The following is a 23,050-nucleotide window of genomic DNA, read 5'->3' as shown; positions in this document are numbered from 1 at the left end:
CACAGGTGACATCACTGTGAACCAGTAACGCCCATTCAGAAAGACACAGGAAAGAGGAGCGCAAGTATTATTAATCTGCTTTTACTCTTGCATACTAAGCTCCATGCTTGTCACGTCCGGGCACAGCGGAGGAAAAACAAGACGGACTCAACTTAACTGCACTCCGATTTTCCTTCAGTCTTGGACTCGTTTTCTACGGCTCTACAACATCTTTCAGTCGTGAAGTTGGAGAAACCAAGGTTAGTATTATACCAATGAACTCAAAGATGTGTCGAATCCAATGCTTGAACGTCTCACGTTAAGTTAATTCTTATCATAGCAAGCGGTCAATTTAAGTTACATTAAGTCAAGAGGTAGTCTGAATAACTCTGGTTAAATAAAGTAAGTTTTTATTTTTTAAATGAACACATATGTCCTGGGTATTGGATCATCTTTATAGCCTAATACATAGGGTTATCTGCTATGTGGCGTTTATGTCCTCTTTCCATTACGGATCGAGTTTTCCTGGCCCGTTCTGTTTCCATTTCCCTGGAAGGTGGAAAATAAAATAAAAAACAAATACCCTAAGCAAGGGAACAACAGAAAGAAAATAAAAAAACTTGTTTGTATGCGTCTACTGCAGCCTATACTCTGTGTCATCCAATTACCACTTCACACAAGTTTGAGTCCATGCTGTGTGTGTTGAAAGACAGAAGAAGCTTTCATTCAGAGACTTGAAAAGGATTGCTCTCATCGCAAACCTTTCATCGTTAATGAAGTGCTGGACGATGTGGGCGCTTAAGAGCTGTATGTTGCCAGTATCCATCAGCAACTCATTATAGGATGAGGGTGTGTGTTTGTGTGTGTGTTTGTGTGTGTGTTCATGCTTGTGTGCATTAATCACACATGAGAGTAGAGGTGGAGTGAAGCCTTTGTTTATGTGTCCTGCTTCAGATCTGTTGATGGTTGAAACAAAAAAAAAAACTATCAGCTGATTTTCTATATGTGTGAGCATGTTCCCATGTTGTATGTAAAAACAACAACAACTAATCTTTGTAATGAAAGGTAGGTTAGTGATTGTGTTTCATGACACGGTTTCAGTCAGGATGTGGTTGGCTCTAAAGAGGTTGAAGTGCCCCCTCCTCCTTCCCCAGTTCTGCATGCAGATTAGCAATACGTGGATTTACTGGTCTGACTCTGAAATTCATCAGATGACTTTTTTTCTGGTTCACTCGATCACTGTTGAAGTGGGTCAGTGTGAAGAACCTGCGTCTATTTGACTGTGTTTGGGGGCTGACAAGACTTTTGAGTACTGAGAAAAATCTAAGGCTTCCTTTACATTTTCCATTTCAGTCATTCAGTGGGTGTTTTATTCCAGTGCACATCATCGTCACACCAATGAATAGGCTAAAACAACCTTGGTCTTAGTGCAGTAGTTCTCTTTTTCACGCCAAGGACTCACTCCAATAACTTCTCAGAAGCACACATGTCCCCCGCGTTCAAACATTTCAAACTTAGTTCTGAAGGACTTTGGTAACATAATTGATTTTAAAGCTTTAACGATTCCAGCCTGAATCTTAGCTGTTTACATATCACACATGGCAAAATCCATACAAGACGATGGGACAAAACATAAAAATAATTGTGAGTGTTGTGCAGTTAACAGCAGGCCCGTGGTGTAGTTTTGTATTCTAGTATTTCTTTTAATAAAAGTACTAAGTGGCAGGTGTCAGAGTCGGCACTAAACACACCGGGCTCGTTAGCATTGTTCGTTAACTATTTGATTAGTCAGCTGGTGAATTAGCGTTTGGTATTGACAGAGTGAAAACACAGCGTTTGCTGACTCACTCCTCTCTTACTCAACCCTTTTGTCCAAATGTAAAAAATCTGGCTCCACCAAAACAGAAACGAAAAACCAACAGGATATTGGACTGCCGAGGCTTTAACACTGCAGTGATGGGTTATGCTGGTGTCTAAGTCAAAAACTATTCATCATTCCACACAAGCGTTGTGGTTTAAAGTGAAGAACGGTCAATTCAGTTTTATTTGTGGAGTACAGTTTCTACAAACCTGAACTCAATTTACTTAAAGGAGCAGTATGTAAGATATCTAGTCAATTAAATGAGAAAACGACCTTACTGTATCATCAGACATTAAGCAAACATGCTATGTTGAAGTGCTGGCTTCTCTGACAACAACGCAGCAGCCAGTTTGTCCTCCTCCTGTTTCCATTCCAGTCCGGATTATTTTGTTTTGTCCTGACGAGAGAAGGCGGTTTTAGGGCAAAAATTGCAAGAAGGCAGGGAACTAGACAAATAGCACAACGGACATGGTGCAGCATTTAATCGACACCACGACGACAAGCTCCAATCACCTCGCCTTGTTGCGAGAGAAAAAAAAACATTTAAAGGCCAAACCACACTGACAAGTGGGTTTGCAGCCCTTAAAGGAATCTTTTTCAGTCATAATTTGTCTACAGTCTCATTTTGTAAATAGATCGTGAGAGAATCGTATCGTATTAGATTAGATTCGATTCAACTTTATTGCCATTGTGCGGAGTACAAGTACAGAGACAACGAAATGTTTTTGGCGTTCTAACCAAAAAAGTGCAAAAGAGCAACAAGGTGCAGTACAAACATGAATAGGCATAAAGTGCAATATGGTAGTAAGGTAATACGGTAAGCTGGTGCAGAGGATACAGATAAGATTGGTATATTATAGAGCAGCATTGGTCTATATAAGATAGTTACAGTATGGACATTATAAACAATATGTTAATAAATATATATACTTGGGTATGGAGTTCAGTAGGTGAGTTGAGTGAATCGTTACATCCCTAGTGAAGAGTATAAGTGGCCTTCTACATTCAATTTTAGGATTCTCATGTACCAAATGACATCCATGAAATATGACATCTAATCTCACATAATCATGACATTTTTTACAATGTCAAATGCACACAATCTTCATCGTCCTTGTATGTGTGAAGTGGATCATAAAGTCTGTGTTGTTTATCGTGCTCTTACAGCACTTTAAAGGCCTGCTGGGTTTTTTATGACTGTGTGTGTCTTTTACAGCCCTGTATAGTGGTGAGATGGAGCTTGTTGCGAAGGCATTACATGTTGTGCAATATGAACTGTTGTAAAAGTCCTCCGTGAGCACTGGCTGCAGCCAGGCAATAAAGCAAAGATAATGAGATGGGAGGGTGAGAGATATTTGAATGAGAGAGGTTTGATCTCAAAAGAGTGAACAAGAGATTTATTAAAGCAGAAGAAGAGGGAGGAATGTAGAAGGAAAGAGGAGGAGAGAAAGTCACTATCTTTCTTTAAACACACTCCATAAATGATTGTTGGGCACATCATTCCAAATCTAAGAGGGAATAACCTGCTGTTATATATCTGCCTAGAATCTTCTAGAAAAACCTCCAGTTCGATATCTTCACCACATTGCAGAAATGTGTTTTCCCTTCAGCAGTATCCCAGAGACGTCCAACACTGAATCACAGTTCTAGATCTTCCCAAACGTTGAGTTCAGGGTCCTGTGCACACCAGTCAGAGCATAACCATTACTGAACTGGATTCATCATCTGGTGGAACTGCCCAGTCGAAACAGGAAACAACCTCCCTGCTGCCACATTGGAAGAGCACTTTCTATGCTCTTAATATAAATAGGAAAAAAAAGGTGGAAGTGAGTGCTGCACTGGGTCAAACATTTTTAGAGGAATCAGGTTCTCTTCAAGAACAGGGGACACAAGTCAAATAGCTAATACAAACTGTCCTGATGACAAACAAAGTTTGAGGTGTAGAAAGGCAGTCCAAGCTGAAAGTCAGAGGCACTCTGATTTGGTGAGGATGAAGCAGGAGGCTGTAGATAGATTTCAGTTCACTTCCTTGTATTATGTTTGAATCATTCATGTCATTGAACTGTGTTTATGTGAGCACAGAGTTAATGCATGTGTGTGGATAAGTAGATGTGTTTGGTCTGCCTAAAGGGAAAATTCCGCACACATTGTATGTCTGGAATGGCGCCTGGTGGCATCTCTGTTCTTAACTCAAATCCACTGAAGGTTATACTTGGAAGTTAGCTTAACAGCATTGCTCTCTGCCGAACCTGTCCTGTAAGTGATACTCCTCAAACGTTACATGTTAAATAGAAACTGGTTTAAAAAGAGACTGCACGCAATAGATAAATAATTTTTTTTTTTTAAAAACAAGTACTGTATGTAACATCTGAACAAGCTGAGTACACATCTGTCTGAGCTTGAAAAGCTTCATATGCATCCACTGTGCTGATGATGTTTAAGCATTGAGAGAACACGCTCTGTGTTGACAGTTTTCCATAAGCAGTCACTAATCTCAACAAGACAACATTTCAGTCAACTATTCTGTAAATGTTTAAAATCACATAACTGCCCTTTTATCTATGTAATACAGCTTTTTAAAGGTTTTTGGCAACCATTAAGATCAAGTTTCTTTGGAGTAGGGGAGTCCTGTGAGAATAATTCTACTCCCACTTAAATGATTGCTGACAGCAAATAGATAAAAACACACTGTCTGAGTGAGTAGACCACTGTGGCTGCGGGTGTTTGGACAGCCCTATAGATAATTATTTCAGAAGTTGGAGGCAGTCCAGAGGACTCTTAAAGTCTGTAAAGCAAACCACAGCATCTATGAAGATAAGCTTTTTAGGGGTTGGAATCACAAGAGGCCCTACGATATGATATCTTCTCGATACTTGAGTCACGGTACGATATTATTGCGATTTTAAACATTTTGTGATATGCTGAGAATTGCGATACAATATATTGCGATTATGCTGTTTTTAACTGCATATTATGTCTACATCGCAGCCAGCGACTAGCGCGGCACCGGCAGCTAGCGACTAGCGGCAAATGGGTGAAGTATCCCTTTAACTGAACACAAACATATATGGAAGACTGTAAGATTGCAGTTATTTTTTAACAATGCCACTTGTTCAAAATTAATTGTGCAACCCCTTCAGCGATTAAAAATAAAAAAATCATATTTGCTATTTATATAATAAAAAATATTGATACTTGGCGGTCATGAGATGATATAATATTGCCACACAAAATATTGCGATACTATGCGGTATCGATTTTTCGACCCAGCCGCTTTTATTAATCCCAAGTGGGAACTAAATTTTTCACTCTGCTGTGCTTTGCTACACAAACATAGGCCTGAAAATACAGATACATGCACAAACAGGATGGACCTGCCCTAATGGAGATACTGTATGTCGGAGGGAGGGTCTGCACAGGAAAGCGTGCCTGAGCAGTTGGGGCTTCTGTGCCTGGCTTAATGGCAACTCGTCAGTGCCCAAGAAGTGAACTGGCATTAGAAAGCCAAATTTCCAGACTTCAAGCTGGTTGAAGTCCAGCAATGGCAATCCCCCAGTTCCCAACCTAAGCTCCTGAAAACTGAGCTACTGCCACCCTTTCTTATGTTTATGAAATAGTTACTTCAACAAATCTGATAATCAACACAGATGAATTATGTAAGACAATAATCATGTTGGTAAATCGAAACATGTCCTCACACGTGGCTCTGAGGTTCTGTACCATTAGAGGTGTCCTATTACACTGTGGGAAAGAGGTGTTGTTCTGCACAGCAGTGTATAAACACAGACAGCCTGACTGAGATGGGTGGTGGTACTGCACAAAAACAAAGACGGACACAGCAGCATCAGGTACCATTGTTGGTTATACGGGTTGTGTTGGTAAATGTGGCGTTCCTGTTTTTCTGTCTGCAGCAGGTACAGTTGAGGACATGAAATCTGTATAGGAGAGTGCTTTTGTGAAGTTTTGCACTCTTGCAATTTGAAATCCATCAAGTATGTTTTTTCTTTGCATGAATTGCAGCAGTTGTATCATGGAACCTTTCATGTTGGCTGAACATGACCCTGTCAGACAAAGGTAAATAAGGTGAACTAAGCCTCTTTCACACATTACTGTACTTCTGAAAATGTCCTCACATTTCGGGTAGGGCTGCATGTGTAAATACAAATGCCAAATTGATTAGGCATGGGTGACGACGTTCATATCATGTGACAAACCAGAGGCATCTTATATGGAATGAGGCTGAATGGTACTCTGTTTTTTTTTTTATTGCCAGTATGTTCTTCTCTGCTCTTACTTTACATAGCTTTGATATAGAGGGAAAACTGTTATTATAGTGTGGTACTGTGTAGTATTGTTTCATCTGCCAGCTTGGATATTTTCTAAACATACCGCTGTGGTATGTCAGGGGCTGGCTGTCCTTGAAAATTTTCAAGAAAAATGTGTGAAAGGGGCAATTGTGTATTAATTTTGGGAACCACTTTCAGTGAGAAAGTAACCAAGAGGGGGTCATTGAGCTCCTCGTTAGAAATCACACATTGAAATAAACACTCTCTTCACATTTAGTGTCATGTCAGTGTACAACACATTTTAACTTGATTCTTGGGTTATTAGTAAAAATCGATCAAGGTCAAAGTGCTCTAATAGTAATCAGGGGGTTTTAACTTGAGCAGCTATAATACCATGCAGAATTGAAGTTAATTGTTTTTTGTGTCTTTGTCATCCATTGATATATTTAACCTACTCATTAAATTACTGGATGTATCCTCCTTCTCCCATCAGCACAGTGAGGATGTGATAGGTCATCCTGGTCTGGACTGGACTTGAGTCCTGTCAGTGAAGAGCAGTGATTTCACAAGCCCTCAGCACTGAAAGAAAATAAGTGGGAGGGTTTTAGGCAACGTGATACGTTTGAAAGTAGCACAAGTTTGCATTTAAATTCTTCTGTACTTTACAGGACACTGATACTAGTCTGCTGATTAAGAGTCAAACAGGGAACATCAGTATCTTGTGTCATTTTTGGGTAACACAACACTGAGGAGAAGAGAGAAGCCTGTAATGTTTATCATGTCAGCTCTGTTGATGATGCTATAACAAGAGACATCTCTCTTTTCCTCTTTGTTGTCTTTTCTCCGTTTTTATTCGTTTTCCTTTGTGTTTGTCTGTCCTCCTTCTTTGGACTCAGATTTCATTGAGGATTTCAAGGCTTCTTCTGTGATCAGTGCAGCCTAAACTGTCTGAGCGCTGCAGCTTTTTCAAACATTACGAGTTACAATGTTCTGAAGTGATTGTTCTACACTTTACATCAATTGTGTTGTGTAGGACCAAAGCGAGGCAAGTTTATTGAACAAGCACTAATAGAGCAGTTCAAAGTGTTTAAATGAAGAACATTAGGCGCATCAAAACGATGTGACAGTGATTCAAATTGACACATTTAAATTCAAAATATATTAAAGTCCAAAATAAAAGAAATGTGAAATTAGGCAAAAATAAGCATAAATAGTGATTACATTAAAATATTTAAGTTACAACTCCATTAAAGCCGTCTGTTGGCTGAGCAAGCTGCTTGACTTCACAGCCAGTAGATTTCCACGTCAAGATGTCAATGAAATGTGTAAAACTGAATTAAACTGCAGTCGTAAATTCAATTGTCGCAATTGTGACATCAAAACTTCCTGGAGTTTCTGTTCTGTTCTGATTTTGTTTAATTAGAATGTTTAAATTTTTACGAAGCTGTCAGAAAGAAATGTATTATATTGGGACTTTTATAACAATCCACACTGAGCAGCTCAAGTTTTCCTTTCTCTGGTGATTAGCGTGGATGAAACCTGGCTGCTTCCTCTTTCCTGCCGTTTCAGGAAGTAGCCATCATTACCCTGAGGGGGGAGGGCCAAACAATGGGAATGAGGGGCAGACCAGAAGGGGGCCAGTGGAAAGGGAAAGGAGGAGAAATCAAATGAGTGTATCCCACTGTCATTGTCAAAGTACAGCAAACATAACACAGCATGTAGTGTGTTTTTACTCCTCATATAAATGTCCTAAAAATAACAGAGCGGGTATCTTAAATACACAAAAAAAACAGGTTTAGTCTAACAAATTGACAAGTGACAATATTTGTTCACCTGGATACTCGCATATACAAACTGAATAGAAGTAGTTCTTAATGAACTGCATAAATATGTAACCTGTGAAAACTTCTGACAAGTTTGTGTGCGTCATCATTCATTATTTCCCATTGTTCAGAGTTGGATCAAAGGATTTCCATGATATCAAAGGTCAATAATAAAAGATAGGGTCAGCAATTGTTTGATCTAAAACACCACTTGGACTCCATTAAGAGGCAGTGATATGAATAAATCACAAGTCATTATTTAGATTTTTATGCATGAAATGATTAATCTTCATCAATATGTGGAGAGCAAACAGGCTGAACACTTACAGCTTGGCCAGTTTCATATTAAAAGTTTTTTTACAATAACATCATTTTGATAAAAAAAAGCAAAAAAAAGCAACAAAAAAAAAGCAATTAAAACATACACGTAAGACAAATGCTCCCACAATAGTCTTCAGTCCTTTCAAGAATCATCTTCACACCCATACTGGAGCTTTAGTTGATTGGCTTGATGATGGTTTAGATTACAAGAGAAACATTATTGTTTATCCTCGCTATCCAAAGTGCGTAATCTGAACTTTTAGAATATACATTTGACAGCACACATTACAGGCTGTGTCATGCGCATGTCAGATACTTTGTAATGATAGTCTAATAACTCTTTTGAAGTCCATTGAGTATTTTATGTTAAGTAAAGTTTGTCACTCCACCCTGTCACATAAATACACAACAAAGTTAAACTATGGTTGGAAAATACCCGTTCAAAGCAAGTAGAGCCAATACATTGTAAATTTTTGTGAAAAAACAGAAAATGTATCATTTGTATAACACTGTAATAACTTTTATTACTTGAATCTAAATTATTCCAAAAGTAGGAAAAATTCAAAACTAGAGCTTTTATTAATATGTTTACAGTAAAACCTGCGTAGTATCCACATGTTAGCAATGCGAGCATATGACTTTGCCCTCAACAGGCCGGTGGATCACTGCACAGATTAGTGTATGATATAATCTGATGCCCTCAGGTGACTCTGTGAGCCGGTAATAGTAACCTTTCAGTTGCATGAAGCTGAATCTTACATGAAGTCACAATGACAGAACCATGGTTCATGGGCAAGATATAGACATATAGACAAAGGTGTATCCTGGTGGGTGGACGGGGGGGGGGGGGGGGGGGCATGCAAATGGGCATGACTCCTCATTTAAAGAAGTCCAGGGAAGGAGACTGGTGATGTTAAATTCAGCTTTAACATTCCACTTTCATAAATGAGTTTGTGATCAAAATACAGGAGATATTGCATTGACGCACGTTAACGGGTGAGTCATCATTGTAGGATCAAGACCATTTTTTGCTCTCACATTTGGCCTTGCATGTATGAAAAGGACCCACACCACACACACGTGTGAACACACTTACCTACCCACACTGACTTCATGCACACAGAGAACTCGATATAATTGGCTGTCTCCATGTTAGGTTAATGCCTCCTGCCTTTAGTGCTCCAACACTGCGCTGCATAATGTGTCTGAAGCAGCCTCTCTCTTTCTTTGTGTTGCTGCATAGAAGTCCTTCATAACCTGGAGCTGTTAACAACCCTCCCCCCTCCTCCTCATGTTTTTCACCTGCCGAACAACGGAGACGCCACAATGACTGGCTGACATCAGCCCGAGAGGCTCTCAGGCAAAAATGAAAGCTGCTGAGAAGGGACGAATGGGTCAAGCTAGAAATAAACATGAGTTTGGCCTGTCAATGTGAAAAAATATATACTTTATTTATTCTATACTTTAAATATTCATATTCATCAAGAAAGATAATTTGATCATCCTGCCAGTTTGAGGAGTATTCTGATAATGACAGTGGCCTGAAGAGAGCAGACAGATTAGATTAGGGTTACAAACATTGGCGAGAGCTGTCTCCCTCCGCCTCCTCCTCCTCCTCCTCCCTAGAGCGCACGTGGGTTGCCACATTGCAGACACGGACGCTTCAGTGTTTAGCCAGCTCTTTATCGGCCTTGAGATCTTTATGCAGTCTAATCTCTCCATTTTTTAAAGCATCTCCGATATTAACCCTAGTTTTACCACGTTTCTTGTCGTGGAACTTATTAGAAAAAAAGCACAGGCTTTTTAGGTCGGGTAGATCGGGTAGAACTAGTTTGCTTGCACCTGTTGGTTTGCTGTGCTAACTGGTCTCATAACTGGCAAACCGAAGGGCTTCCAAAACTGTTGTTGTGGAGGTGCCTTAAACCCGCCTACCTTCTCTGGTTAAAACAAAAACAGACCATTCTGGACCAGGAATCCAAACGTTGGAGGAGGACATACTGGATGCTGCATTGTTGTCGGAGAAGCCAGCACTTCAACATATCATGTTTCTTCTTAGTGTCTGATGATATAGTATGTTTATTTTATGATTGAATTCAGTACATGTCTTACATATTGCTCCTTTAAAGCACTTTGGGTGCTTTTTATTACATTCATTTTTGCATCCACTCGTCCTTTTTCCTTGACTGACATGGAAATCGTGATGAAGAATCATCCAATTCCTTAAATGCTCCTGAAGGAGATGAGGATAGAGGAGAGAGGAGGCTTCTGGAGAAGCTCAGAGCAATGTCCTTAAAGTATTTATAAAGTTTGAAATTTGATATTCCTTAAATAAGGCCTTTAAACTATTGAATTTGGACTACACATTTCATAAAGGTTGTCCTTGTCATGCATCCCTTGCTTTAAGATTAAAAACAGTTATGTCATAGACTACTGTCCATCTAGAAAATGTCCTTTCACAATGTTACACAGCTCTTCTGTGTTACTTTTGCTGTTAGGAAAGGTTACGTTTATCAGGCTATAAACGTTTGCTATGTTGTCAGGATGGCAGGAATCAAACTAAAAAACTAAACTAAAAACCAAAAAGCTAACCTTGGCTTGTTTTCTGCATACTTTGAAAAACAAGCTTAAATCTTTACACTAATTGGCTGTTGTCCTGTTTATTTCCACTATGTAGTATTTGATCTATCATAAGGATTAAAATGATCCAATGTTCTTGTTGTTGTGAAATGAAAGATTGTTTAAGAGTGTTACAGATTGTAGCCCAAAGTCTGAAAAAGCAATTGTAATACACCACATCAGGTAAACTTCATCCTAATCTCTCTTAAATCTAATTTAGTTCATTTGAAGCTCTTTCCTGAAGTTGCCACTGGGTCATCTTGTCCTTGTTAACACCTTTGTTTACTGGGAGGATGAACAAAGAACAGAGTGGACGTGTGAGAGAGCTTGAGAGAGAGAACCAGAGGATTGAAGGGGAGAAAAAGGAGGAAAAGAAAGAGAGAGACGTTCTCTTCACTCTGGGTTTTCTCAGGTTAATTAAAAAGAAAAGACAGTTCCCAGTGTCAGATATGAAACAGTGTTTTTGTTTTTCTTGCATCCTCTCGGCTCAAACGTGGTTTGATTGTCTTCATGGTCAGCTACCACTCATAACTAGCTATGTGAATTCAAAGTAGCAATGAAATCAAAGCTGTCAATCACACAGACTTTCTGCATTACTTTTTTTCTCTCCCGTCCTCACACTCCTAACTACGTTTCTCTTTCCCTCATCCAGCAGCTACAAACCCTCAGCAGGATAGGAGGTTACAGGACTTCCTGCCACATAAAGTGACATATCCTCATTTAACAATGAAAAGATTTGAAGACCAAAAAAATAACTAGATATAATGTAAATACAAGCATAAAGTCTGGAAAGTAAAACAAAGATATGAGCCGTTAAACTACATGGAATTACATTTTTGAGATGCACAAATGCATAAAAATTTTAGGAGCAGTCCTCCTGAAATGATTTTCAGGAGTTCAGCTTTAGTAAAGTCCCACATGGTGTTACTAAGCCACACAATGTTGGTCAACATATTGGAAATGTTGACTCCAGCTAACTTCTGTCAAACCAAGAAGTTTAGTTGAGGTGGGCTGAATTAATATTTTGGTTATAGAAACAAGCATATTCAAACAATAAAATCAACACAAACAAAGCCCAAAGGTCAAGAATGGGATTAAGATAAAGTAAAGCCTAGCCTCCAGGCAAACCACTACAACACCCACCTGTGTGTCAAATAATATAATTTAAGATAAATAAATAAAAATGTAAGGAGTCTTAGTCAACCATTTTTTCCCTGGCAAGAAACCTGCCTCTTAGTCAGTCTAGGAGCAAATACTTGTCTGTTCGTCTTAGTGACTGTTAATCTATTTGAAGTGTTACAAGCTGGGCGTTCCACTTTAAGAAAGGTAGCCTTAGGGGGAAATTATGCGGTGTTGTATGGCTGGTTTTTCTCGGGGGGGGGTCAGCAGAAAGCGTGAAGATGAGGTCAGGTTATAGTAAAGTGGGGATCAACAGGGCCTTCAATAATGTTTTCTTTAAATAAAACTCCTGTTCTGTGTAAAGTTACCAGCCAGGTTACGTACACTGAAAGAACATACAGAAACTAGAGGTATGCTAAGTACAGCGGACAGAAGCTGTGGAGGGAGGATACATTTTACTTAAATACATTTTCAGTCGCCTTGTTGGATTTACAGAGGCATTCAGAGTTAATACTGCTTTTGCTGCAACCATTGACAGGTAGCTTGTTAGATTTATATTGTAGTTGTTGTATTCTGACTTTTTTTTATTTTTGTAGCAGACACCTGAAAATATCAGTCCTGAAATATATTCTTACATTGTCAGGGGTGGAGTGCATGTGTGAACAATGTAAAGCTTTAAATAAAGACTCTTTGTAAATATTTTGTCAGAGAAAGGCCTGAGAAAAACTTGTTTGTGAGGTGAAATCATCCAGAGATCAGATTTGCTTCAGGCGTGCAGCTGCTGGAATCTAGCAGTAAGCAGGACAACGACAGCATTGTGTGGCGCAGCGATCTCCAGCTTTGATTCCACAGTCGAAATGGATACGCACAGCTTGCACAGCTCTGTGTGATTAAAGAACGAGTTTGAATTTTGGCTCCCAACTTTCTCTGTGAGAGTTACACGAAAAGATTGATTGAAGAAAGATTAGCACAAAGACAGGGTTAAAAGTCATGACCTTGCTCTGTACTCATAACAAGTCCAGGACATGACTTCCTATAATGTTCAAGCTGTCATTTCAGCCCCCTTTGTACGATAGAGTGATGATGTGTTAAAACTGTAAGTGGGAGGGGGATAGAGTCAGGCCAGGGGTCCTCAGTCTTATGCTGAGCTGAGCTAACCCCCTTATTATTAACTGCACAGACATGAAGGTGGTTTGCTTACTAATCCATGCAAGAAGGCATGAAATGATTTTTCAAAATATGATTAAACTAAAGCAAAGCTAAAACCCGATTCTGTGGGGGAAAAGCCTTAGTGTTTTTATCATTTTAGCCGCTCAACAAACCAATTCAACTTCTTTTTTAAATTATTTATCAACTGCTTTTACTACCTCATAAAACATAAATCCTGCGCTGCTTAATCAATCATTGTTATGAGATGTCGAGGACTATCCCTGTACAAATTGAACAAGTGAAGCAGCTTTAGATGAATGGCTTTAATCTGGTTGAAAGTGCCAGACTGTAACTCTGAACCCCTGAATGACTCTGCCTGGATTCAATACAAGTATTACGGGCCTGTGGACTGTGGTCATACAATAGACTCATCACGTGCCAGTGAGGTGACCTAAAGGTGTGTGTGTGTGTGTGTGTGTGTGTGTGTGTGTGTGTGTGTGTGTGTGTGTGTGTGTGTGTGTGTGTGTGTGTGTGTGTGTGTGTGTGTGTGTGTGTGTGTGTGTGTGTGTGTGTGTGTGTGTGTGTGTGTGTGTGTGTGTGTGTGTGTGTGTGTGTGTGTGTGTGTGTGTGTGTGTGTGTGTGTGTGTGTGTGTGTGTGTGTGTGTGTGTGTGTGTGTGTGTGTGTGTGTGTGTGTGTGTGTGTGTGTGTGTGTGTGTGTGTGTGTGTGTGTGTGTGTGTGTCTGCTATTTGCTGTATCAGCGGGGTCTCTGGGTTGAGAGGGGTTTTGGGAGCTCTATCATGGAAAGTTCCATAGGACAAAGGTGAAGCATTGAGCGTGTGCTTTAATTTAAGCTTTTAAATACTATGACATTTGAAGCTACAGTATAGTTTTTGAATTGTGTAACTTACAGTATATTCATAAACCCGATTGAACCTTCATCATACGGTTTATCTAAATGGCCAACAGGGTACCCCGTGCACGTTAACACATACTCAGGTGCACACAGTTGCAGTAACAAACCGCAAAAATTAAATCAAAAGTCTGTGACACTCTGAAAATAACTTTACTATTTTATATTGGGAGCAAACAACGCTTTTTGTCTGTGGGAACCTTGATTGAGAATCCTCTTTTATCCTTTCAATACCTTATCAGTTCAATCATTTCATTTATTATTATTACTTTGTATCTGAAATGAGCTTGTCCCTAAGCTGAGTATCTTTGCATTATTAACTGTTTGTCAGACTGAACAAACCACTAGAATATTTCACCTTGTGCTCTGGAGAAATATTCAAGGGAATATTTAATAAATTCATCAAATAAGTAGTAGTCAGTGGTTTTTATGATTAAATCTTAACCAGTTGTGAGATCTTAATCTCACACAGTCAAATATTTTCATTAAACCAAAATCACATCATATCATATTTGTACAATCTAAAGAAATGTAAATACTCCCTAAATGTTCTCTTTAATATCTGAGGGACTGCTACTTTTCTTCATCATTAATTATATATAAAAGACAATCTATCGATTTTGAGCTGATCAAAGGAACCTGAATTTGGCACTTCAGACTAGGAATCACAACAGTATTTATTTTTTTTTAAAGCCAAAGAAATAAAAAATGATCTGCAAAGTAATCAATAATGAATGTCCTCCTTTGGTCTCCTGGGTTTGATTTGTTAAGATTATTGTCAACGTAGCTCGTGGGGGAAACTACGTTAACACTTAAACAGCAGCCTTGAATGCACCACCAAAAACATTTTTTTCCAAATGATTCTTTGTTTGCATTTTCAATGCCAAAGACATGTTCAGAATACAAGAATCCCAATCTATTAATTAATCTTATATTTATATACCATTTTAAGATAAACTGCAAAAAGCAACTGGTCTGAAAAGCAGGAAGTCTATTGAAAACAGTGGGTTTTATTGGGAGAACTGTCAGAATGACCCTTTAAAGCAGCCGGCAGTAGAGACTGAGTCTTCACAGACTTAACTGTTCTCAGTTTATCATGTTTACTAAGCCTCCCTGTGGCAGTATCTCCTGTTATCTTCCACTTTTCCGTTCTCGTTCTCCTCCCCCTCTGTGCTCCTTATAGACCCTCTCTCTCTCTGATGCTGTATTTTCTCTCCATGCCTGTTCATGGTTTATTTTTATTTTCTTTTTTGATCTTTTCAGTTGAGTCTTTTAATGAAACCTACATGAGAGTGCCTGAGAATTTACATCCCTTACCCTTATTAAAAGCGCCTCTGTGCAAACACTTTATTAAAAAGTGTATATTTGTGTGTTTTGTTTGTCAGCTGTAACCTCCTCCAGCAGCCAGGAAGCAAACTGTCCAGAGAGGCAGAGATTACATTAACCTCAGGCCTATTGAGTTAAGATGGATCAGACGCTCAGCTCACTTGGCTCTGTGCTGGGAATCTATAAAATGAATTTAGGCTCGGATGTGAGTAGCTGTAACAATATTGTGAATGCTGAACAAACACTCCTGGATACATACACACGCTGACACCCATCCAAGAGTCTAGGGATATTTTGAGTATCAGTGGTATCTGTTATCATCTGCATAAGAAGATATACTTTATTTATCCTGTGAGGGGAAATTTAATGTTACACTCTGTTGTTGAACATGCTACTGACATACACACATGTGCACAAACAGGATCTAATGGGCATGCAATAATGGAGACATGTCAGAGTGGCTGCCCATAGTGAGCGCTCCTGAGCAGGGGGGAGTTCAGTGCCTTGCTCAATGGGCACATCAGCAGTGCTCGGGAAGTGACCCGGCACCTCTCCAGCTACCAGACCAACTTACAGACTTGGTCCGCACCAGGACTTGAACCAGCAACCCTTCTGTTCCTAACCCAAGTCCCTACCGACCCCCCACTGTATGAATCATTCTGTACTCTAAGTAATAACTCTTAACCCGTCCTAGTGTCTTCTTCTTCTTTTATCTTATAATCCATCCTTGTCCACTATCGAAACCAGATTCCACAAAACAAGTCTTGATCTGTCTTTGTTCTTTATAAGCAAGCAGAATTTTTTTCCTTCTTCTTCTGGTCCATCACTGGACAGACACAGAGAGCAACAGGAGTTCCTTTAAAGTGATAGTTTTGAGCTACTGAAGTTTACTTGCTTGAGGTTCTCATCAATAATGACTGTTTTTCCTATATGCGCAAACAGTGTGTGCTTTATACTAACCTAAATATATCAAAAAACCTCACTCCAAAAATGTGAACAATCACCCTGAAACATCTTTTTTTTTTTATAGAATTCATTGTTACTACATTTTAATTTAACACAAAACTGTTTTCAAATAGCGTTGCATGTGTGAGCCCCATCTGCACAATCTTTTTCCCAGAGTGCACTCTGGCTTTTTGCTGCAAGCCCCCTGGTAAATTTAATTTCCACCTGAAGTCGGGGTGATGACATTTATATCAAGCGACTGGTGTACCACTGGTGCAATCATTGAGCACGTAATGAACAGTTTACTCTGGAGCTTTGATTTACAGGCGATAAAAAGGAGTGAGCTGTTTTCTTACAGGAGCGCATGTGTGAAAACAGCTCTAGTCTTGACATCACTTTATTTCAACCTAGATGCAAAAAAGCCGCTGGATAGAAACGTACTTACTTTAGCGTGCACAGTGAAAACGTAATAAGAATGTAATATTAACATTTGTAATCATGAACATTACCTACTCAACGACCATTTACATTTTTAGCAGAGATTGTGCGTAACGGGCAGTCATATGTATTTTCGTCATGCCACCTGCCAATCTATGTCGCTTGGCCAACTTGCATGTGTATTAATGTCTCTTATCAATTTATCAGTGACATGTTTACATTGTGATATTTAGAGGATTGTAGGACATGTTTTAAAGATCTTAAAGGCTTTGACGGAATACATTTTGATTAATTTGGTGAGCAGTATTTTGTCAAATCCCATCAGCCAAAATGTCACTTCTTCTATTCTTATTTTTTAAAAGACTAAATGCTCTGGCCAACTAACCAACAGTAGGACCACGTTGACACCTAATGCAGCTTAATGAGCTTTTAATATCAAATAAAAATGTAATCTGCCCCTGCACCCCCATCCCCCATTATTGTTGAGAGTCCATGTGCTGCCTGCTCCTCCTGATGATGTCACTGTGTCTTTTTATCACATGTTTGGTAGTCCTATTTATCCCCTTTTTAATTTTGTCTCGACAGTTCCCTTTGAATTTTCATAGAATTAGTAGATAGTTGAAGTCAACAGAAATAAGAAACAGTCTTTTCTGCATTTCCCTAATTTCCCTGTGATGTAATGACTGATGATGTCTTACTCTGTTATTCCTGAGCTGAGGTGAATGAGGCCACTGTTGTCCCTCTCTCTCTCTGTCGGAGAGATTCACAGGGTTTTTGTTCTCAAACCGGTGTTACCATAGTAACTGGGGTTCTGGGAATGCCCACAACAGGTCACTCATTCAGGAGTTTAATTAGGGGGTGCACAGTTTTTGTGTGTGCGCGTCCCTGTGATCATTTAAAAGATCATATTTCTCTTTCTGTCCTCCTCTCTGCAGGTCTTAAACATCCTCAGCTGTGCTTCTTCTCTTCAGTGATCCTTCCCCTCCTTCCTCCCTTTCAATTGACTCCACCCCCTCCATGATGTCATCTCAGCCCACACCTATCCAGGGGTCAAGACCTGTGACCCCTCCACTGAGATCTGCAGGATCCCCACGTGGGTACTTCCATGTGTTTTTAAGAACTCTGACAGTGTTGAGAGCGTGATGCGGTGTAGGAGCAGAGCAATAACTAACAGTAACATACAGTACTGTTTCATAAAATGTCTTAAAGGAGCACTATACGCATTAATAATGCACATTAATATCAGTGCACTACTTGGATCCACAGTCTAAACATCATTGGGGTTGAAATAATAAGTGTGTCTGAAAACAGACCTTACCTGGCTGTCAGAAGGGATCAGGTTAATTACTGGAGATTATAAAAGAGAACAAAAGTCAGGTTACAATGGCTTCAGATTCTTAGGCTTTAACTAACCTTCCTTCTGTTTCTGGGATGCCCTCGAACTGGAAATAATCAAATTCCAATACATAGTTGAAGCTCAAACATTTTCAAACTCTTTACAGAGCTGCAGCTGCGTCCATAAATCAAAGTGAGAGAGAGAGACTTTTTAACATCGTGGTATTGACTAGTACTTATAGCTTGCTAGTAATAATCGCTCGTGACGTTTAAGTTTGTTCCTCCTCAGTTGTTTTGGAAGTTTGTCCAAAGTCCGCGGTAACTCAGAGCAACAGCAGGACTGATTCTTTCCAGCATCCCAAACAGGGGCAAATTATTCCGTCTTAGAAGAAGGAACCCTGGTGGAACAAATTACAGATCATTTTCCACATCTCTGAAGTTTTGGTCCCAGTAGAACCAAAAGTGACTTTATGTAGTATCTCGACTGCACATAAAACAAGGACAGTCTACCTGTTATGTAGTGCAACGTTGATAATTATCCATAAAAAGTTCCTGTACATGTTGTTTTGCCGATCAATTTGGAATTACCTATAACTTATCTCTAAGTTTAACATCCAAATCTGGGAAAGTAAAAGAATGAAATGCCTTGCCCTCAGATTCCCCGGATGCATCCATGCATCAGAACGTAAAATAATGTAAATTCAGAATAATGAGCGTATGTTGAACTTGTAAACCTGCAGCTCTACTGTTTCCAATCAAGTTCTGTTCTCTCTTTGATGCTTTTATCAGAGCTAAATTGTGCAGTGATTTCTATTTATAAGGAAGTTTTACAATGTTATTTTACAGGAGAAACATGAGAGCACACCATATTAGGATTTACTTTTTGATAATCTTTCTGTTTAACAATTCCTGAAGGGCGGGGGTTCCTGGAGAGCAAAGTTTTTCAGCCATAATCTTTCATGTGAGTGGCACGCTGGTGATGCCTCATGGTTTCCCCTCTGCAGCTCTAACGTACGGTATCACCCTGTTTTGTCCCATCAGAGTCCCTGCAGCCTCCAGCCTACAAGCAAAGAGACCGCTCCCCCTCCCCGATGAGAGGCTACCTCATCCCCAGCCCTCTGCCCACACGCAGAAACAGAACCTGCTCAGCGTGAGGACACACACAAACACAAACACACACACACACACACACACTGAGCAAACACTGGGGTCGACACACCAGCAAAGCAAATGAAATATTAGCAGCTATGTTAGCAATTAAGAAAGTGCGGCTTTTTATTTCCTAACTTTCTGGTAGAAGTTCAAATGATCAAGACACTATAATCCCACTTAAGCATATGTTCATGAAACTCTCTGTTGGAGCATTACAAGTACAATTCCATATGTGCACAAATGTTGAATGTCAAGTACTGAGCAAAATCCACATATTTATGGTGACTATTACCCTGATAAAAAAAAGTGAAAGTATTGTGTTCTACGTGGTGTACTGCAGACTGCTTTTCAGCTCTGCGTTTGAAGCAGACATCAGAAAAAAAAATGGCTGTGTCGAGCTGGTGCAGACAGTGGATACATGTAGACTTAAGATGCAGAAACTGCCCTCAAAAATTGGTGGAGACATAAAAAGCTAAAGTAGATTGATGATGAACTCATCCAACAGTGTAAAATGTACATAAAAAAATATAATGTCCTCTGCCAATCGATCAAAATCTGCCTTTTTACAGAAACCCCTGAATAAGTGCTGACATACACTGATATACACTGGCAGTCTTCATCACTTCCTTTTTTCTGTCTCCAACCCCTTCACCATTTCTTCCATCCCTCTGTCTGCATCTCTCTCTCTCTCTCTCTCTCTCTCTGCAGGACGGCTCGTGCAGCCGAGGGTCCGTTGTTTTCTGGTGTGTGTAAATGTTTTTCCCGCTCCAAAGGCCACGGCTTCATCACACCAGCCGATGGGGGCAACGACATCTTTGTCCACATCTCAGAGTAAGTGCGTCCGTACAGTGAGGATAACTGTCATGGACTGGGAAGGGGTCAGGACATGACGCTGTCCTGTTTGTGAGACTTCAGGATGAGTATGTACGTTGTCCCCATTGCCTCACCTGATGAGGTGAATGAGAGGGCTGGTTTTGATTTACTCATTGATATCAAACTGTGTCAGGATGTGTGTAGGAGTACAGGGAAACACACACACACACACACACTAGAACAGCAGGAGCTGCAGGTGTGTGTAGGAGGACAGCAGAAGTGATCTGATGACCTTCACCACAGGGCCTTTGTTATCACCCACAGGCTTAAAACACTGATGTCAGTAGTGTTTACACACATGCATGATAATACTTAGACACATAAACCCAGTAGCACAAAGACATTGGTAGAACAGGACTTGATAATAAAAGTCTGAAGGGGGAGAAAATCATGGCTGCTGCAAACTGTACCTCAAGTTTCTGCTGTCTTTCCCCTAAACAATTAAAAATGGAACCAGGAAGTGACACGTTTCCTGACTCAGATGAAAATGACGGAAGGTATTAAAGCTTAAATGACTGTATTATTATTGTTGCGTTTCTTTCTGATATTTCACATTTTCATACAAATATTATTAAAGACATGAATTAAAAGCGGGTAACTGAGCGAAAATAAAAATACAATTGCAACTTGGAAAAGTTGTTGAATATTTAATTTAAGAAAAAACTAAAACCAGATCGGAATTTTGTGAAGTGCGAACGCGTGAGAGGCACCCGGACAATTAATTTGCAGAAGGAAAAAAAAAAAACCGCCAGCCATCAATATGTCTTATCTCTATCTCTCCTCCTCTTCCTTGCAGCATTGAGGGCGAGTATGTGCCGGTGGAAGGTGACGAGGTGAGCTACAAAGTCTGCTCCATCCCACCCAAACACGAGAAGATCCAGGCGGTGGAGGTGACCATCACCCACCTCAATCCAGGAACCAAGCATGAGACCTGGGCGGGACACGTTGTCAGCAGCTGAGCGCTGATCCTCGCAGGGCGTGGGTGGGAGGGGATCTCGAGAAAAGAATTGACGAGGGATGGAAGGTTTGAGGAGAGCGGTGTTGGATTGGTTGCTCTGATTATTTAATCCTCCAAAACATGAGGAGAAATCTGAATCATCTCATAGTTTACTTATGTTGGGAGACTTTTGTCCTTTTGGGATTGAGTTACTATAATACAAATGGTTTGACTGGTAAATGAATAGATTTAAAACAACAGTGAGCGATGTTTTTCAGTGAGAGATTTCGAACATAAGGTTTATTGCTTAGATTTGTAGACTCCTTAAAATTTGGTGGTGCACTTTCTTTCGTTCTTTTTTTTTTTTTTTTTTTTCAAAGTTGATTCCAGCATCTCGTTCATTTCCAGGAAGAGATCTTGTGAAAGAATTCTGTATAGCAGCACACGAGGAGGAGCCAAGTGTGGTCTCAGTGGTCTCAGTGCGGTGTGAGCACTCCATGTTGTGCAGCACCATTGGGTTTCTTTCCAGCTATGCTGTGTGTGCCTACTTCTACCCAGAGAACTGACAGCTCTGTTCGTGCCTCATACTCATACCAGCCTCTCATCTGTGTTTGACCGTGCATGGATGCCTCTCAGAGCGAATAAAGGCTTTTTCAACTGCTACATTTTAGTGGACTCTGTTGTTTTTTGTTTTTTTTAACATTTTAAGATCTTTGAAAAATAATGATCGGAGTAAGTCTAAATTTGAAAGTATTTGTTTCCCCGTAATGGACTTTGCTGGCGTGTCCCAAAAGAGGTTTTTGAATAAAGAAGAAAAAAGTAAATGTGGCTACTTGCACATGTGCTTCATATCTTAAAACAAGGCACTTCATTAGCTTATAGGCAGCCTCCAAAGATTACATATCATTCCTGTATCACATAAGCCCTCATGCACACCTGAATAAAGTCTCCCCATCATTTATTGAATCATTATACAAAATCCAATACATTAGCATCCAAAGTCTGGCTTGTGTTAAACAGGTAATTTAAGGAGGAAATTAAACATGAGGAAGAACTGTATCTATCATATATTATTTCAATAATTTCTGTGTTTTTTGTTTCATGTGTTGGCTATTAACATAATCAAAGGTGAGAATACTATCAACCAGGATGGTTAATGGTTGCTTGCCACAGATTTATTGCCAAGATTGTAAATAATGTAAAGGGATTGTCCTGACCATCACACATACATATCAGTCGGCCGCCCTCTGCTGTCAACATCTGTCTATTACAACTTGCCAAACAAACAGTTCAGATGTCACATGATCACCGCTTCGTGCCAAAAAACTCCACTCTGGATGATAATTGACCTAGAATAAAAATCACAAAGTTTAATGGAAAATAAACAAGTATAATATGTAAGCACTCTGGAAATTGAAATGAGACATGGGTACGGAGCAGGAAACTTAAAAACCCTCAGTAGTAAAGGTTGCTACTGTGAGCTGAGCAGTCTGCAATACCACCGCTGGAAAACAACAGAAGCTTAGAAGCGTTTTTTTTTTTTAACATTTATATTTACATTTTCAATGATAACTTTTCATTAACACATAATCAATGTGCCAACTTTCAGCGCAGATGTAATTCCACTCTAAAACACTTTATGTTTACAACATGTTCAGTACTTTTTAATAGAAAGAAAGGCTCTGCCGTATTGTCATTCTGTGAAACGATGTACGCTACTGCAACTCCTCAGTGTGTGGTTAAAACGATGTGTGTGAGCAGATTTGCGCTCATTGACCTCAGAAACAGGTGTGGTCATTACAAGTTCTGCTAGTTTTATAATGGCTACATCTAAAACAGAAAACTCTGCAGATTCAATGAGGGAGAGATACCGTCAATGAATCATGTTTTTTTTAATTATAACATTTTGCATATAAAGTTGCACACGCAAAGTATTAGTCATGTACTCCTTCAACCTGTCTTGCAGGTTCTCACATAC

At 39.7% G+C, this 23,050-nt stretch overlaps 1 protein-coding gene across 1 annotated transcript; it reads left to right on the top strand.

Annotated features, from left to right (window-relative positions):
• Positions 1–28: 28 nt before the first annotated feature.
• Positions 29–21,735, top strand: carhsp1 (calcium regulated heat stable protein 1). Its single transcript, XM_061026596.1, has 5 exons — positions 29–239; positions 17,711–17,868; positions 19,152–19,260; positions 19,971–20,093; positions 20,932–21,735. Exons 2-5 carry the CDS (start codon positions 17,793–17,795, stop codon positions 21,092–21,094), a joined length of 471 nt encoding a protein of 156 aa, XP_060882579.1. The 5' UTR covers positions 29–239; positions 17,711–17,792; the 3' UTR covers positions 21,095–21,735.
• Positions 21,736–23,050: the final 1,315 nt, after the last annotated feature.

This window comes from Labrus mixtus, chromosome 20 (genome assembly GCF_963584025.1).
Source record: "Labrus mixtus chromosome 20, fLabMix1.1, whole genome shotgun sequence".
NCBI lineage: Eukaryota > Metazoa > Chordata > Actinopteri > Labriformes > Labridae > Labrus > Labrus mixtus.
The sequence above is the reverse complement of the archived record's forward strand: the minus strand, read 5'-3'. Positions and strand labels throughout refer to the sequence as shown.

What these genes read in the sequence shown, in the direction of transcription:
- carhsp1 (XM_061026596.1), top strand. Translation starts at nt 17,793, where the DNA reads ATGATGTCATCTCAGCCCACACCTATCCAGGGGTCAAGACCTGTGACC. An exon ending in GAGATCTGCAGGATCCCCAC is followed by an intron (nt 17,869 to 19,151) that starts GTGGGTACTTCC and finishes TTGTCCCATCAG; the next exon opens with AGTCCCTGCAGCCTCCAGCC. An exon ending in AGAAACAGAACCTGCTCAGC is followed by an intron (nt 19,261 to 19,970) that starts GTGAGGACACAC and finishes CTCTCTCTGCAG; the next exon opens with GACGGCTCGTGCAGCCGAGG.